General features: G+C 37.8%; 3 protein-coding genes and 1 non-coding gene across 4 annotated transcripts; 2 read left to right on the top strand and 2 right to left on the bottom strand.

Annotated features, from left to right (window-relative positions):
- Positions 1 to 223: 223 nt before the first annotated feature.
- LOC137712492 (histone deacetylase HDT1) lies at positions 224 to 4,417 on the top strand. Its single transcript, XM_068451563.2, has 10 exons — positions 224 to 457; positions 1,646 to 1,713; positions 1,822 to 2,027; positions 2,197 to 2,210; positions 2,301 to 2,354; positions 2,455 to 2,570; positions 3,150 to 3,257; positions 3,385 to 3,472; positions 3,758 to 3,893; positions 3,988 to 4,417. Exons 1-10 carry the CDS (start codon positions 445 to 447, stop codon positions 4,049 to 4,051), a joined length of 867 nt encoding a protein of 288 aa, XP_068307664.2. The 5' UTR covers positions 224 to 444; the 3' UTR covers positions 4,052 to 4,417.
- Positions 4,418 to 5,005: 588 nt separating this feature from the next.
- Positions 5,006 to 8,084, bottom strand: LOC137712491 (splicing factor U2af small subunit B). Its single transcript, XM_068451562.2, has 5 exons — positions 7,723 to 8,084; positions 7,529 to 7,615; positions 7,353 to 7,434; positions 5,932 to 6,058; positions 5,006 to 5,843 (listed from the first exon to the last, which is right to left on the bottom strand). Exons 1-5 carry the CDS (start codon positions 7,960 to 7,962, stop codon positions 5,402 to 5,404), a joined length of 978 nt encoding a protein of 325 aa, XP_068307663.1. The 5' UTR covers positions 7,963 to 8,084; the 3' UTR covers positions 5,006 to 5,401.
- Positions 8,085 to 8,126: 42 nt separating this feature from the next.
- Positions 8,127 to 8,209, top strand: TRNAL-UAA (transfer RNA leucine (anticodon UAA)). Its single transcript has one exon. It is a non-coding gene; the product is annotated as a tRNA-Leu (tRNA).
- Positions 8,210 to 8,623: 414 nt separating this feature from the next.
- Positions 8,624 to 12,444, bottom strand: LOC137713724 (enolase). The gene is made up of 15 exons (XM_068453067.2): positions 12,205 to 12,444; positions 11,797 to 11,860; positions 11,580 to 11,644; positions 11,429 to 11,476; positions 11,213 to 11,299; positions 11,035 to 11,115; positions 10,678 to 10,860; positions 10,343 to 10,417; positions 10,169 to 10,231; positions 9,997 to 10,074; positions 9,677 to 9,871; positions 9,494 to 9,544; positions 9,255 to 9,395; positions 9,111 to 9,167; positions 8,624 to 8,987 (listed from the first exon to the last, which is right to left on the bottom strand). The coding sequence occupies exons 1-15, from the start codon at positions 12,268 to 12,270 to the stop codon at positions 8,907 to 8,909; spliced, it is 1,335 nt and encodes a 444-aa protein (XP_068309168.1). The 5' UTR covers positions 12,271 to 12,444; the 3' UTR covers positions 8,624 to 8,906.
- Between the last annotated feature and the right edge of the window lie 3,309 nt (positions 12,445 to 15,753).

The following is a 15,753-nucleotide window of genomic DNA, read 5'->3' on the forward strand; positions in this document are numbered from 1 at the left end:
TATTATAATACAATTGGATGAAATAATTTTTTTTAAATTTTAATTAATTATATTATTGCATTTGTTGTATCAGATTAGACATGCTTAAAAATCTTTGAACCAGTCAAGCTTGACACTGGCTCATTGAAAATTCTTTCAACCGGTGGGGCTTAAACTTTTGACATGTGAAACGTTCTCACTCTTCATCTCACTGTTAAAACGAGAATTATTTCAGTGTGTCAGTAACACGAGCACGTAAACTTACGTTATATGTCATTGTGGAAAAGGAAACTTTTTTAAAAATCCGTACAAATAACGCGGGCACAATAAAATCTCTCTAGGGAAGAACCCGATGGAGCCTCCATATAAAATGATCCACCTCATTCCTCAGGATTAAAATTGTCACCGAAAATTATAAATTGAAAATTCCGCAAAGCCTTGTAGAAAACCTAGCACTAGCAAGCAATGGAGTTTTGGGGTATTCCTCTGTCTCTCTCTGTAATTTTGAAAACTTCTCTCGCTCCCTGATCGTTTGATTTGTTAGGGTTTTGTTTTCTCATTACGAATTTTGCGTTTTTATTTGTAACGTTTTTGCTGTTTGGTTGCCGAGAAAACTCTGGAAAATGATGGTACTAGTCTGGTCAAAATTTTATGCTGTGGGTCGGAAGTTTGTAGCGCTTGAGTCTAGGTTTTTTTTAGCCCTTTTTTTGTTTTTTAAATTATTTTTGCTGTCAGTATTTTTCTGGCTCCATGTTCTTCGTTTAGAACTTAATCCACTCTGTTTGTTTGCTGAGAAAATAAATGGAAAGTATATTTAAGTTTGATTGTTGATTTTTTAGGGTTTTGTTTACTCATGTATGGGTTTTGCGCTTTTAATTCATACATTATTTTGCTGTTTTTTTTTTTTTTTTTTAAATTTTTTATGAAGCATTCTTTTGCTGTTTGGTTGCTCAGAAAATTAGGGAAAATGGCAGGACTGGTGTGGTTAATTTTCGTAGCGCCTGACTTAGGTTTTTTAGCTTCTGTTTCTTTCTAAAATGTTTTGACAAGTATTTTTGTGGCTTCTTGCTGCTTATTTAGAACTTAATTCACTCTGTTTGTTTGCCGAGAAAATAAATGGAAAATATATTTAGTCTGAGTTTGTAAATGTTTTTTTCAGTTGCTGACATGTTTAACTCCGATTTTTGGCATGCGTTGCGTTTCTGCTCTAGCATAAGTTTTAATTTTCTTTTGTTGAGATGGTTAACGTTTAAGATTCCATGTTATTTTTCTTCATGTGGCTTCTTACTTCTTAGTTACAGTAATGCACGTGTTAATTCTTTGTACATGTTGAAGGTGCTATGGTGCTATGGTAACAAAATTATAATCATTGTATTTCGTTTTGAACCGATGCAATGTGCTTCTGGTGAATACAATTGTATGTGATATATGTTAAGCATGATTTGTTATCTATTTCAAGTTATTGAATAGAATGTGATATCTATTCCATAATTGTTTTTGCATCGGGTTGATGTGATTCAGGAATCTTGTTTGCGTTTTTTCCCTCCCATGTTTAATTTTTATTGCAAAATAGGCATCTCTTACGTTTTTTCCCTCAATGTCCTTTTTTCTCTTTACTTTCAAATTTGCAGTTATTAATTACTACTTAATGTGACTCAATGTCCAGGTGCTGAGGTAAAAAGTGGTCAGTCTCTTGTTGTCGATCCTGGTGAAAAGCTCCTGCATCTTTCGCAGGTACTCAGCTAGCTGTAAAATTTTGTGACCGTTATTTTTTCATTTTTCTGTTTCTTTTGCCTTTAATATGTTGCGCAAGTTTGTGTAAAAATTATTTTTATAATGCAGGCTTGTCTGGATGACCTTAAGAAAGCGAAGGGAAGTGATCCTATTTCACTCTTTGCAAAAGTTGGCGATCTGAAACTTGTTCTTGGGTTTCTTTCTGCTGAGAAATCCCCTCAATTAATGTTTGATATTGTGTTTGATGAGAAATTTGAGCTATCCCATAACTGGAAAAATGGGAGCGTCCACTTCACTGGATATAAGTCTTTGTGATATCCTTTTTTTTAATGACGTTTCATGTTAAATGGTGTGTCTTACATGTTACATGTTACTTGTTCTCAGATTACTTTCTTGATCATTGAATTTTCTGTTAAATCCTTGATTACTTTCTTGATCATTGAATTTTTTGTTAAATCCTTGACTGGTATGTTTTGTCTTCACTATTGTGGAGTCTGGTGAGTCACCATTCTGATATTTGGTTTTATCATAGTTCTAACTTCCAAACGCATTTGATTCTTAAGCTGTTGATCTGTTTTTTCTTCTAGATTCTGAAGAGGAGGATGCACCACCTATTAGGGCACCTACTCTGGTTGATAAGGGTAAAGATAATGCTGCTTCATTTTTTATTACTGGGATTTGAGGCTTTTTTTCTTCTTTTTAATAACTTTATTTTGTGATTTGGAACGAGTTGGCTTGCAGGAAAAGCAAAGGTTAATGGTACTGAGGTAGCTAAGAAACCTATTAAATCTGAGCAAAAGGAAGCTAGTAGCGATGATGATGATGAATCTGATGATGAAGAGTTTGTCGGTCATCAGGTTTCACATCTTTCAATTCTGTTTGAATATCCTTTTCGATAACTGAAATATTTTACCGGATGTGAATGTCTAACGGTAATTTACCTACCGTGGTTAACTGAGAAAAGTACATCTGAAACAAACATGTTCATTGCCCAAGTTATATACAATATTGGACTTGTGTTCTGGGATGTATTGTACGTGCGATTTCTATGTAATTGTTTAGAAAGGTTCCCATAATCTCTGTTCTTTAGGTATATTTAGTTGCGGTATTAATCCATAAGAAATATGAACAGAAAAAGCTTTATTTAGGTGTTAATTCTAGAAATATAGATTCTGGGTATCGGAAACAATTATTGGGCTCTAGAGCATGCGTACTTGTGTACAGAAATTTCCCAGATGTGACTACTAGAAGTTTGGCATTTATGTCTACAACACTCTGGAGTAATCGACTTCTTGCATTTGAAACTGATTACTGAATTTTTAAAACTTTTCTGGCTTATTACAAATTATTGTTTTAACTTTGTTGATGTGATTTTGCATGGTATTATCCAGAGACAATGTGTACTGAATATATCTTCTTGCTGAGTTGTTTTATAGGCCTTGGCTGAGGGAGATAGCAGTAAAGATTTTGACAAAAGCGATGATGATTCTGACGGTGACGATGACAGTGATGACAGTGAAGAGGATGAAGAGACTCCGAAGAAGGTAATAAAGCTCCTATTATGAAGGCCTTTACTTTTTGATGTCTGAGAGTGCTTATATCCCTTCTGTGTTGTTTTCGTTATCAAATTATCATTGCTAAGTAAATGTATTCGTCTGTTTTGTTGTCAAGGCTGATGTTGGCAAGAAGCGACCTGCTGAATCTTCTAAAACACCTGCTAATGACAAGAAGCCAAAGTTTGTCACTCCTGAAAAGATTGGTAAAGTTCTCTGTCTTCCGATGCTATTTTTCATTCTGTTACCATTTTAAACATTTTGGTGTGTGCTGTGGATGACGCATATTACAAAGTTTTAATAAATTTAAACATGTACTTTGCCAAATTTTAACTTGTAAACATGGATTTTGTGTTGGGTGCTGTCTGTAGTATCATTTTGATTGGATATGTTATATGTTCCCTGTCACACAGCGGCGGTTTGAAATGGAGATGATTGTCTGACCATTATATAAGCAGAGATGTTTAATTGACTGCTACTTGTCGGTGCAGGTAGCAAGAAAGGCAGCGTCCACACAGCAACTCCACACCCTTCAAAGCAGACTGGGAAAAAACCAGCTACGTCCGACCAGTCAAAGCAGCAGGCTCCTAAATTAGGCGGTGCATTCCATTGCCAACCCTGCAACAGGTAAATTCTATTTTTTTTTAATAAGTTTCAATTCTTGCTAGTGTCCGTCTCTTCGTAAACGGAATTGTAATTTCTTGCACTGTTCTTCACGCAGGTCGTTTAACTCGGATGGTGCATTGCAAAGCCATACAAAGGCAAAGCACAGTGCTGCAAAGTGAAGGGCAGATTATTATCCGCCCTCTACATGGTGATGTTTTGGGATTTTGATCAGAAGAAAGAAGTTCGGTTTGGCAAGATAAACGGAGATTATTGGTTACTAACTGGTTCCGTTTTAACCAGCATGGATGAGAATTTAAGACGTTTTGATGCGTTATTTTACGTAGCTGTTGGTTGCTTTCGTTTCTTACCAAGATCTGGTCGTCTCGTGTGTAGAATTGCCGAAAACGAAATTGCAGTTCATTGAGAAAAGTACATAAAAAAGACCCCACCTAGGCTCTAGTGTTCTCCGCTCCATTTCTTCATATTGTTGAGGTAAGAGTATTTTGCTCGTCGAATGTGACAACAACGTCCAACTTCTTGCGTCATGTTGCATATTTTCTGAATCATGTAGAAATATTTTGCCAATGGTTCTTCTGAATCCGCAGACAGAACACTCTAACCAGCGCAGCCTGTTTGTGGCTCCTGCGGATTCAGAAGAACACTCCAACCAGCGCAGCCGGCAACCAAGGAACGAGAACGGTATTTTCTCGTATATCATGTGTTCAAATGACATGGTGTCTAGGTGTTCTTAACTTTCCATTAACTGAAATCCGTTTTCGGAAATTCTAAACACGAGAATAACCAATTCTTGGTAAGAAACGAAAGCAACGAACACCTATGTAAAATAACGCAACGGTTACTCATAACGTCTCAAATTCGAAAACCATACAATTCAGAACAATTTTATAAGAAAATGCCTCCCATATCAACTGCAGTCAATTCTCATCCAAGCTGGTTAAAACAGAACCAGATATTAATTACTTTTGAGACTTGATGAGACGGCGATTTTTCGATAAAAACAATAAACTGCTATTTGATTTGTTCCGAAGCAAGAATTACAATTGCACTAAAGGCCTACAGACACATATGCAGGGAAAAAACTACTAGGGAGCCATATCCTACAGAAACTGGAATAAAGGAAGTAGCAGGAATAATAATATAATCACCGTCAGTCACCCGAATTAGGAAAAGCAGCAACAAAAGATCACGCTAACAATTCTAACAGCATAGGTTTGAAGAACTTAATCAAGACATCTCAGAAAATATCTTGTAATTCCAGTAAAAACATTCATGTCTCTTACTTCACGTACACTAGGATCTTTCCTATAATAAAAACTCACCATTGTAGGCGGCAGACTCCTGCACCAAGATCGCGAAATTACCTTACCGCCTCCAAAACCGTGCACATTAGAGATAATGGGCATAGTTCCTGGACAACAGCCATCTTGTATACAAGTAGCACAGTAAGCTGCTTGAAATAACTGAGGCTTGATCTTGGAAGCAGGAAGATTAATTTTGTATCTAACGTGCTACTGCTGCTGCTGATGAGGATCGTCGTAGTACTGATCATTGTTCTCTGCAGAACCATTCCATTGATCATCCTGATTGTTACTGTTATTATTGTCATCATACTTATTTCCAGAGTCCACCTGTTCCCGCTCCTTGTTCCATTGTTCGATCTTAGCCCTTCTTTCGGCACTACTTTCCCTGGCTGGAGGACTCCTCCTCCTTCCCCCAGCACCTACAGGGCTTCTACTTCTTCCTCTACGCCCAGGACTGCGGCTTCTAGGCCTCCTGCTCTTATCATTGAAACGATGATCTCTGTCATCTTCTCCTCTTCTACCAAAACCACGACCTCCATGCGGGCGCTCCTGATAACCACCACGATGATGCCTTTGAGGACTGCGGCTTCTGCTTCGACTGCGACTATGCCTTCGCTTGTTTCTCCCAAATAACCGCCTCCTCAACTCCCTAACAATTGACACAAGTTCGTGCATAAACAAACAAGTCATTATGAAAATCATGCTGTTTGCAAAACAAGAGAAAAGTACCATCTCACCTGCTAATTTTCTTCAAGTGCATGAAGTTGCAGTAGCCACCTCGATTGCATACATTTTCTTCGTACTGCCTACAGGTAGCTTCACGAAAATCCGTCACGGGGGAAAAGTCGACGATGATGGGACGCCCTAGAATGTTTAACATTCATCATATTACCAAAACGTTAGTAACTGCATGATAGCAGTAATTCTACTCATACTAATAGTACTATCATTGTAATGAAAGAAAAACAATGAAAAAGATCAGAGAACAATAAGACTGCCACCACCACCGGCTGACAAGAAAATTTAAAACTCTCGAGATTCATACATATACAATTCAAAATAACTCAAATTCAATGGAATCCTACCAATATATTCAATGCCGAAGGATAAAGCTTCATTACCTTAACTTGCAAATGGCTGTAATGATTAACAGTTTTAGAAGTTACTGAGGAATTAAATACGTTTTCTTTCATTTAATGGTCCAACAACTATAAGACAACCATGCAGTCATTTCTACAACCATTATGTAACAACGACATTTTTATCCTTTATTTCTTCTTTAAAGTAATTTTGTGATCTACAAATAGGTAAACATTATGGTCAATGGAATGAAACTCCCCCTTTCAGCCTAGATATAAATATGAATAATGTATGTTTGGACGAGTAGAACTAGACATATGTAAACATATAAGAACCAATCCGTCTATATAATAGATAAGCATCAATTCAAGGTTTGTCCAAATAAAGGAAAAACAAGAGTACATCCAATATACACATATCCTTGAACAACTATGAGTTACCTGAACAAATGTAGTTCATCAAATCATAATCTAAGATGATTAAAAGACTGACCAAAGTACAATGCTTGTAGCTCAGAAAACCTAATTCGGCCGTTCCAACCCACTTGGGCTAAATTGGACATGGTCTGAAACTTTGAATCTCAATACCTAAAGACCTGAAACCAGATTTATTATTTAATCTTATCCATGGAACTGTCATACTTTATGATAATGCCAAGCCAGGAAATAATTATGCAACACCATCACATATTAAAATTTGAGCAACTCACTCAAATGATTGAAAATCCGTTACATACGTATGGTCTTCTAACAATATACAAAGAAGTTTCTTATGTGCGATTGTGTGAATGCACGATTTGCTTTCATCCTAAATCCAACAGTCTCAAGGCCAGCCCTGATAGACAGCATGTTTAAAAATTCAATCAATCGATTAATAGCTCGGCTCTAAGTTGGAAGTTCGGCAATAATGAGAAATAAACACTGAACTGTCATGTAGCACAATACATCTACCGATCACAAATCAATCAAAAGGCCTTCCGCTAAACAAATTACAGCAGCAGATAAAACCACCATAGCATCACGAATATCAACCATCATGTTCTTAACATACCAATATAAGAAAAAGAAGGGGAACTAACCTGCATAGAACCTGCCAGTGAGATTCTGAAGCGCAGCTTGAGCATGTTCTTCCTCCCTGAACTGAACGTACACATTACCAACCTACACACGCAAAAACACAATCAATTAGTCAAACAAAAATAAAAAACTAAAAAATTACACACAAAAAAAAAACCCTAGAAATTGAAAATTATACCATGTGGTCAGCCAAATTGTCACAGATATTCAAGCTCTCGATCTGTCCGTACTTGCTCAGCTCCTCGAACAGATCCTCATAAAAATCCTGCACTCAAAAACAAAATCCCAATTCAAGACATAAAAATCCTGCACCCAAAAACAAAATCCCAATTCGAGAGAGAGAGAGAGAGGGAGAGAGCGAAACTGACGGACCTCGAAGTTGTCCTGGATCTTGCGGGGGTCGAGGGCTTGGCCCTGGGGGTCGACGCCCGGGTTGGTGAGCATATCGGGGCGCTGGTACATGTTGGAGAGAAGGAGGGTGGGGCTGATGCTGGGCTTGGTGTGGAGGCGGGAGCAGCGGTCTCCGTGCCGGCAAGCTCCGATCTTGAAGTAGAAGGGGCAGTTGACGCGGTCCTTCTCTGTGCCGAAGATGGATGCCAAGTGCTCCGCCATGGCTGTGAAACCTCCGAAGTGTGAAGATGTCGAATTCTGCTTTGTTTTAGGGTTTTAAGTTTCACGAATCGCGCAGCGGCAGCAGTGCTATTCTTGTATATTGCATAATTGTATTCAAAGTGAAGTTAGATAAATAGAAGCCTTTAGTAAATTATAAACGTGAAGCAGGTTTGCCCGAGAGGTTAAGGGGGCAGACTTAAGATCTGCTGTACATAAGTACGCGTGGGTTCGAACCCCACAGCCTGCATTCTTTTTATTTTTATTTTTTTCTTTACATCTTTTAAAACCTTCTAATAAAAATTAAAATTTTCTTTTAAATATCTTATGGACTTGTACTCATATTTCAATTTGTCAAATAAATTACAATTTTAAACAATTTGTCATACCAACTTTCCGAAATCATCAATTTGTCTTCTCATCTTAACTTCGTTAAGTTTTCCATCCAAAATAAGTCATGTGCGAGGCACATGACTTGTGTTCAGGATTATTTCTGTCATTTTAACACCCCACTTTCTTCTATTAAGTTGCATTAGATTAAAACAATTCTAGGGTGTTCATTTTAGTATGTCATGAAATCAAAAACTTAAAACCATTGAAGCATATTGAACATGATGCACACACCAAACTCGAAAAACAGGTAACGATGATTTAATGCGAACGCTAAAAGAGAAGACGATCAAGTTGTTCTTAAAACACAGAAATTTACTTGTAGCAAACATTAAGAAAGCAACTCAAAACAGATTACATAGTCGAACACGCTTACTCGAAAATTTCCAGTAGAGCACTGTTTTCAAGCTCTCAGAACAAAACTTACTCTGAAGGTTATTGGAAAAGGGTTTCAAGTTTTCCACATAACTAAGCCATTCTACATAAAAACTTATTCCCTAACACTGTCAAACTCCGATATCTCATATCCCGCAAAAGCCTTGGAAGCACTTCATAATCTAATAGGGCTCAACGGGCACGCGGAACTTGGCTCCGGCATACACTGCCTCAGCACCGAGCTCCTCCTCGATTCGCAAGAGCTACATTTACAAAACAAGAGATGTTCAGAAACTAAGTTGAAGAATTCAACGAACAAAGAACTAAGAACTAAGAAATTTTACGAAATCATACGAGCACAAAAGAAAAATGGTGCTAGTACAGACCTGGTTGTACTTGGCAAGACGCTCTGACCTGCAGGGAGCTCCTGTCTTGATTTGTCCCTGAAAAATATATAAAAACTAGTGAGAAATCGAATGGAGGTTTGGAGAAAACTGAGGGATAACACAGATTTCAGATCAAATAATTACCGTAGCCAAACCAACAGCGAGATCAGCAATGAAGGTGTCCTCGGTTTCTCCACTGCGGTGGCTGGTCATCACACCCCATCCAGCTTTCTTGGACATTCTTACAGCCTCAATACTCTCGGTTACTGATCCAATTTGATTCACCTGTATTCCAAACAAGATTAAAAAGGGTTATTATTTTCATGACGGTAAAAACCACAGGCTCTAGTATTTTCAACTAGGAAGTGAGATTCCTGTTGTACCTTGAGAAGAAGAGCATTGCAAGATTTCTCCTTGATTGCCTTCTCAACCCTCTGAAAATACAAATAGGAAAAGTAGAGATGTCAATAAAGTGAGGACATCAGAAAGAAACTTTAAATTGAATCCCAACATTCTCGGGAGAAAGTGAGATGGGAAAAAATATCGCTTGCAAGAGATCAACCGACCTTGGGGTTGGTGACCAACAGATCATCTCCCACAATTTGTATTTTTTCTCCAACTTCAGCTGTCATCTTGGCATAGTGCTCCCAGTCATCTTGGTCAAATGGATCTTCAATTGAAACAATTGGGTACTCACTTGCAAATGACTTATAGAGGTCCTTGAGAGCATTTCCTGAGATCTTTTGGGAACCATCATTTTTCTGTACAGACAACGAAGAAAGCAGAAGATTAAGTTAATAATTAATTCTTAATAAACTTTTTAAGAGGTCGGATAAACAAAAAGCGGCAACCCAGATTGAGAGGAGGGGATTGTAAAAAGGCGAACCTCTTCCTTGAAGTTCAGGTCATAGGTTTTATCTGATCCATAAAACTCAGATGCAGCAACATCCATTCCAATGACAACCTGAAGAGAAAACAAAAAGAAATTCCATTAATAACTATTGCAGGGTCATAAAATTTTCTTTGTTATGGAACATTAGGATTAGAAACAAACTTACTTTGCCGGTGTATCCAGCCTTCTCGATGGCTGTCTTGAGCAATTCAAGACCTTCCTTGTTCTCCTGAATTCATGTAAAAATGATGATAATTTCAGTACACAAATGTGAAAGAAACAAAAAGTAACGAGAAAAAACTTCAATTGAATGATTAGGTTACATAAAACTATGGTTAACCTGGATGTTAGGAGCAAATCCACCTTCGTCACCAACATTGGTTGCATCCTGACCGTACTTCTTTTTAATCACAGACTATAGAGAACAAAAGACAGTGGTCAGTGAGAAAGTAAGATGCATAACTGAATCATACAAGCATGTTCAACAATACCAAGGACATGGATCCTGAAAATATCAGAGGAAAGTACTGGCATGATTTAGCAGATAATTCCAAGAAGAGAATTACTAAAATCTCCTCTTCGCAAGGACCCTATGATGATCTTATGAATATAGAATACGAAACAATACGTTCCCAAAAATTTCTAAACCCCTTCCCTTAAATAAAGGTAACCCACCTTAAGGTTGTGATATACTTCCACGCCCATCTTCATGGCTTCCTTGAATGAGGAAGCTCCAATAGGAAGAATCATGAACTCCTGCATTGCAAGCTTGTTTCCTGCATGTGATCCACCGTTGATGACATTGAAAGCAGGAACGGGCAACACTAGGTTCTTGTTGCCAGCAAGATTGGCGATATGCTGCAATGAAAAAGACAGCAACATTAAAAACAGATTCATATAACATGAAAAAGAAACAGCTAAAAAAGGAAAAACCAATCATCCGTCCTTTAAAACCTACATCACAACAGTGAGCACTAAAAATGAAAAGAAGCGCAATAGATATCATTTGATCTTAAACCCTAAACCCTATACCTTGTAGAGAGGAACTTTCTTGACGCTAGCACCAGCCTTGGCGACTGCAAGAGACACAGCCAAGATGGCATTTGCACCAAGCTGAAAAACAAATTATATCCCAGTTAATTTGATTGACAACGCCTACAACCAACGATTTACACATAGACCAAATGTAACAAGCAGAAATATATTATACCTTTTGCTTGCACCAACCCCACTCGTTGACAGTTCCATCGAGCTGTTGAACCATGAAGTTGTCAATAGCAGTCTGTTCGCTTGGGTCCTGCGCAATGCAACAAGAAATATTAGTTTACAATTATATCCGCCTGAAACAGCAATCTTAAGGTTCCAAACATTAAATTGTCAAAAACAGAACACATAATCTAATAGAATGCAAGCAGATTCAACCAACCTTGCCGATCAAAGCGGGGCCAATGATTGTGTTGACATTGTTGACAGCCTACGCACAACAAAAATAGATAATAAACCAATCACAAAAAGATCAACACTATGTTCAATCTGGGTGGTACACAAAATCAACTAACAACGAAGCGATTCCTCACCTTCGATACACCCTTTCCGAGGTAGTCTTTGCCTCCATCGCGCAACTCAAGGGCCTCGTAAACTCCTGCAAGTTATTGACAAACGATAAATTACACTTGTTTGATAAGACTATGAAGATGTATACTAGACAATAAACACGAACCATCGGACAAGTTCCAAACATCGAAATCTTTCGAATAACACGAAAAAAGTGAGAAATCCATCAGAGAAATATACCAGTGGATGCACCACTTGGAACAGCCGCTCTAGCCAAAGTTCCATCTGACAGAATGATATCGACCTGCAACAAACACACATCCATTTTTTTTTTTTTAATTTTCAATCAAATATTTATTGATCTATTTGAATATTAAATTCACCAAAATTACAGATCGCAAAATTAAATTCGAAAAAATAAAAACAAATGTTCGTATATAATCAAGCAACCATCAATCTAATCAGCTAACGCTCTTGCCTGTCGTAATCACAAACGAAACGCATCGTTTTAACCGAATCGAATTCAAATCAACGAAAAACAAAAAGTAGAAAAGAGGATTGCGATCAGTGATTGAACAAGTAGATCGGCGACCTAGAAAGTATCGAAGAGAGAGAGAGAGAGAGAGAGAGAGAGAGAGAGAGGCGAACCTCGACGGTGGGATTGCCACGGCTGTCGAAGATCTGCCTAGCCTTGACGCTCTGGATCGTCGCCATGGATGGATGCAGAGAGAGAGAGAGAGAGAGAGAGAGAGAGAGAGAGAGAGAGACGTGAGAGTGTGTGTGGAGAAAGTGAGATGGGAGAGAGTTTGGTGACAGCTTTACTTGGGAGAGTGAAAGAGACGGGCCAATTTGTAGAGGAACTTTAGTTAATTACAGCCGTCCGATTTAGGTTTAGCTGACTCATTAAGCAACTATTTATAATTAAAAAGTGTTATTGGCATCCCAAAAATCTCATTATACACTCTCACAAATGTATTTTTTTCTTTTTAAATATAGAAAGTTTGGAATGTAGAATAAAATTTTTGGAATGTCAATAACAATTCCCTTATAATTTTGTTTAGAAAAGAAAAATAATTTGTAGCAAAAGGAGAATATTTTTATTTACCTACTGGCTTGAGAGTAATATTTTATTTATGATTGTTAGATGAGTTTATTTTTTAGTAAATTTTAAAAAAAAAGTGTTGTTGATAAAAATAAAATAAAATTTTAAATTCATTCAACAGTGATATATAAAGTGTGACAACCTGTCCCGGACTTTTCGTACCGTAAGGATGAAATGACGGTTTTGCCCCTGGTATGGTTGTTTCGTTGTGTGGTTGTTTTTGGGTTTTGTTTGGCTGATTTTGGACCACACACACACCACACTCATTTCCCCTCTCTCTCTGCCCTGTCCCGAGCCCCTCTCTCTCTCCCTTTCCTATCCTTTTCGTACGGACACCACCCAAAACCCTTGAAATCTTCACAAATCAAGGAAACAAGTTACACAATTGTGTTCGTGAGGTCCTTAGGAGTTCAACCATACCCATTTCAGGTAAGGATACCTTCGTTTTCCCGTCGAACTCAGGATCCTCCGATTTGGTCACTGTTCATGCACATGTTAATTCTTGTGTTTTTGGGAATTTCAAGCTTGTAGGAAGCTTGGTGAGGTCCTTAGGGAGCTCGGGATGGTTTGTTTGAAGGTTTTGGACGTCGGGATCGTGAGTTCCAGGTTTGGCCGGAGTTGGTGGTGTTTTCCCGGCTAGATCCCGTGGGTTTTAGTGCTTGAAAGTGGTATGGATTTGTTCCTTTTGTTGTAAGCTTCATTTTGGTACCAATTTTGTGAAATTTGGTTGAAAAACGAGTGAGGCACGAAGTTTTGAAAATTTCCCGATTTTCCGGCGCCGGCGACGACAATGGTGCCGGAGGTTAGCCGGCGCGTGAGGGCGTGTACGGCGTCGAAAAATTATTTTAAAAATATGGGGATATTCCTGAGGTTGAGTAGATCATGTTGGTGTTTTCATACACCCCATTTGAGCATTGTATGATAAGTTATTTCGTATTGTTGGTTATGTGCTTTAAAATTTACGTATTTATAGTTGTTTCGCATATAGGTGAGACCTATCCCGAGGACAAGCGCAGTCACTCGAGGCAAGGGGGTTACGACCCTTCTACATACCAGCGAGTGGGCTTTTGGTTTTCTGTATATACCTATATACTTATGTTTTTCCCATAAAGTGAAATGAAACGTTTATACGTTTTTATGCCATGCATTATGTTTACCCATTTAATTATGCATTATTAGTTGTATATATACATACGTTTGGTGCTGCGGACGCACAGGTAAGTGCCAGGTAAGTTATGGTTTATGTTTATGTTCAGTAGCGATTTGAGATGCATGAGAGCTCATAACCTACCTGCACCCCCGATGTTAGTGCTCCCGCCCAAAGTTGGGCACAATCCTTCACGTGATGTTCACCTCCCGCACCACATGCTCATCTTGAATCCAAGTTAGGTGCACAGTCCTGTCGTACAGACCACTTTAGGTGGTTCCGACTCGTAGGTGACCAGCGATTATTCGCCCAGTCTTCACGTGATCGTAGCACTTGAGCGTACTTGTTATACACCCAGTCCTGTTGTACATACCACTTTAGGTGGTTCCGACTCGTGTGCAGGTATAGTTAGTGAGTTGGAGATTTGAGCTCTAGATTTAGCCGTATAGGTCACGTTAGGTGGCTCCGATTGACATATTACATGACATTGTTTGGCATTACCTGAGTACTTGCATTTTATTTCGAGGCATTTGGCATGGCATATTTCTGAGCATGATTTATATATATGTATATATTCTATTTTTCTGGGAAGTATACAGGTTTTACGGCGAGGGGTTAGAGCTTTGTTTATGAAATGGTTTTTGAAAAGCTTTGTTTTTGCCCACTCAAGCTTTCTGTTTTGTGCCCCTACAGGTTCTAGTTCGGCTAGCGCTTTTGGTGGCTCCCCAGAGGATTTTCCCGGCTTATCTGACAAATTATCACCAGTGTAGGACCACCTTTGGATGTGTTTATTTAGTGTTGTTTCGCCCAGACTGCATTAGGTCTTCCGTGCTTTGAACTTTGTTTCTCACACTTACGTTTGCACATGTAGGTTATTACTTTATGTATAGCTGGGTTTTTATTTATTCGTACTTTTATTATTATTTATTAGCTTCCACACTATGCACATGGTTAAGTCACTTCCACGTGACGACCAGTATGCCCTGATCTCGGTCGGGATGTGTCATAAAGTGATAAGTATTTTGAGGATGGTGGGCAAAAATACACTAGTACCAAGAGTCCAAGACCCCTCGAACAAAATAAATTATAAATCAGTTGAAAAAGGATGGTGGTCGGCACACTTATTTTTACTTCTCACATACTTTCTCAATTTCTAGCTTTCTTCGAGCAAATTGATAATGATCAACAGATAAAATTAATAAATATGTGTGGAAAGTAAAAGGAAGGGTGACACTCTAAAAATAAATTTATTTTTTGATAGAACTAAAAATAAATATATTGTCCAAAACGAATATAATAATAAAACAGAAAAATAAAAATGGGTAGGTCAGATCTGACTTTCTACTTTCACGTGATATGGTACGTATGATTTTTTTTTTTCTGGAATTGGTGGTATAATTTCAAACATTTTCTTTTTGAAAAAAAAAAAATTATGGTCACGAAGTTTTGCAAACATTTTCTTCTTGTAAATAAGGGGTTTAATTGTTGTGCAAGGAATTTGATTGCTGAGCAAGAACGAAGATTGCTCATTATTCTCCTCAAATGTTTGTTCATGATTGATGGTAAACATCCTGTTTTATCCTTTTATTTGTTGTGCAACGCAAGGCTTTTAATTATTGAGCAAGAATATAAAATCTCGTTGCTATTATTACTCTACCCATTTTGTATATCACGTGTTATAAATACGAAATATAATTCAGATTCTTAATGATTGATACAGTCGTTTACAATTAATAGTGTTGGAATGAGAGCGTCGCTCAATTCGTTAAAAACATTTATTTTGCTTGTTTAGTAATTTTCCACTTGGAGACTCCTTCATTTTGTTCCTATAGATGTTGTCTCAAGTTTCAACTTAGACCTTTTTTCTTATGTTCTTACATGAATCATTCATGACTTATATTTATATTTTTTTCATTCAATTATGTGTTAATTTACAAGGAGCGAATTC

This window comes from Pyrus communis, chromosome 14, assembly GCF_041283825.1.
Source record: "Pyrus communis isolate YQ-2024b chromosome 14, ASM4128382v1, whole genome shotgun sequence".
Taxonomy (NCBI): Eukaryota; Viridiplantae; Streptophyta; class Magnoliopsida; order Rosales; family Rosaceae; genus Pyrus; species Pyrus communis.

What these genes read in the sequence shown, in the direction of transcription:
- LOC137712492 (XM_068451563.2), top strand. An exon ending in ACCTACTCTGGTTGATAAGG is followed by an intron (nt 2,355 to 2,454) that starts GTAAAGATAATG and finishes GTTGGCTTGCAG; the next exon opens with GAAAAGCAAAGGTTAATGGT. An exon ending in CATTGCCAACCCTGCAACAG is followed by an intron (nt 3,894 to 3,987) that starts GTAAATTCTATT and finishes TTCTTCACGCAG; the next exon opens with GTCGTTTAACTCGGATGGTG.
- LOC137712491 (XM_068451562.2), bottom strand. Translation starts at nt 7,962, where the DNA reads ATGGCGGAGCACTTGGCATCCATCTTCGGCACAGAGAAGGACCGCGTC. An exon ending in AGATCCAGGACAACTTCGAG is followed by an intron (nt 7,616 to 7,722) that starts GTCCGTCAGTTT and finishes TTTTGAGTGCAG; the next exon opens with GATTTTTATGAGGATCTGTT. An exon ending in CACTTGAAGAAAATTAGCAG is followed by an intron (nt 5,844 to 5,931) that starts GTGAGATGGTAC and finishes GTCAATTGTTAG; the next exon opens with GGAGTTGAGGAGGCGGTTAT.
- LOC137713724 (XM_068453067.2), bottom strand. Translation starts at nt 12,270, where the DNA reads ATGGCGACGATCCAGAGCGTCAAGGCTAGGCAGATCTTCGACAGCCGT. An exon ending in GGGGTTGGTGCAAGCAAAAG is followed by an intron (nt 11,116 to 11,212) that starts GTATAATATATT and finishes TTTGTTTTTCAG; the next exon opens with CTTGGTGCAAATGCCATCTT. An exon ending in GCAATGCTCTTCTTCTCAAG is followed by an intron (nt 9,396 to 9,493) that starts GTACAACAGGAA and finishes TTTGGAATACAG; the next exon opens with GTGAATCAAATTGGATCAGT.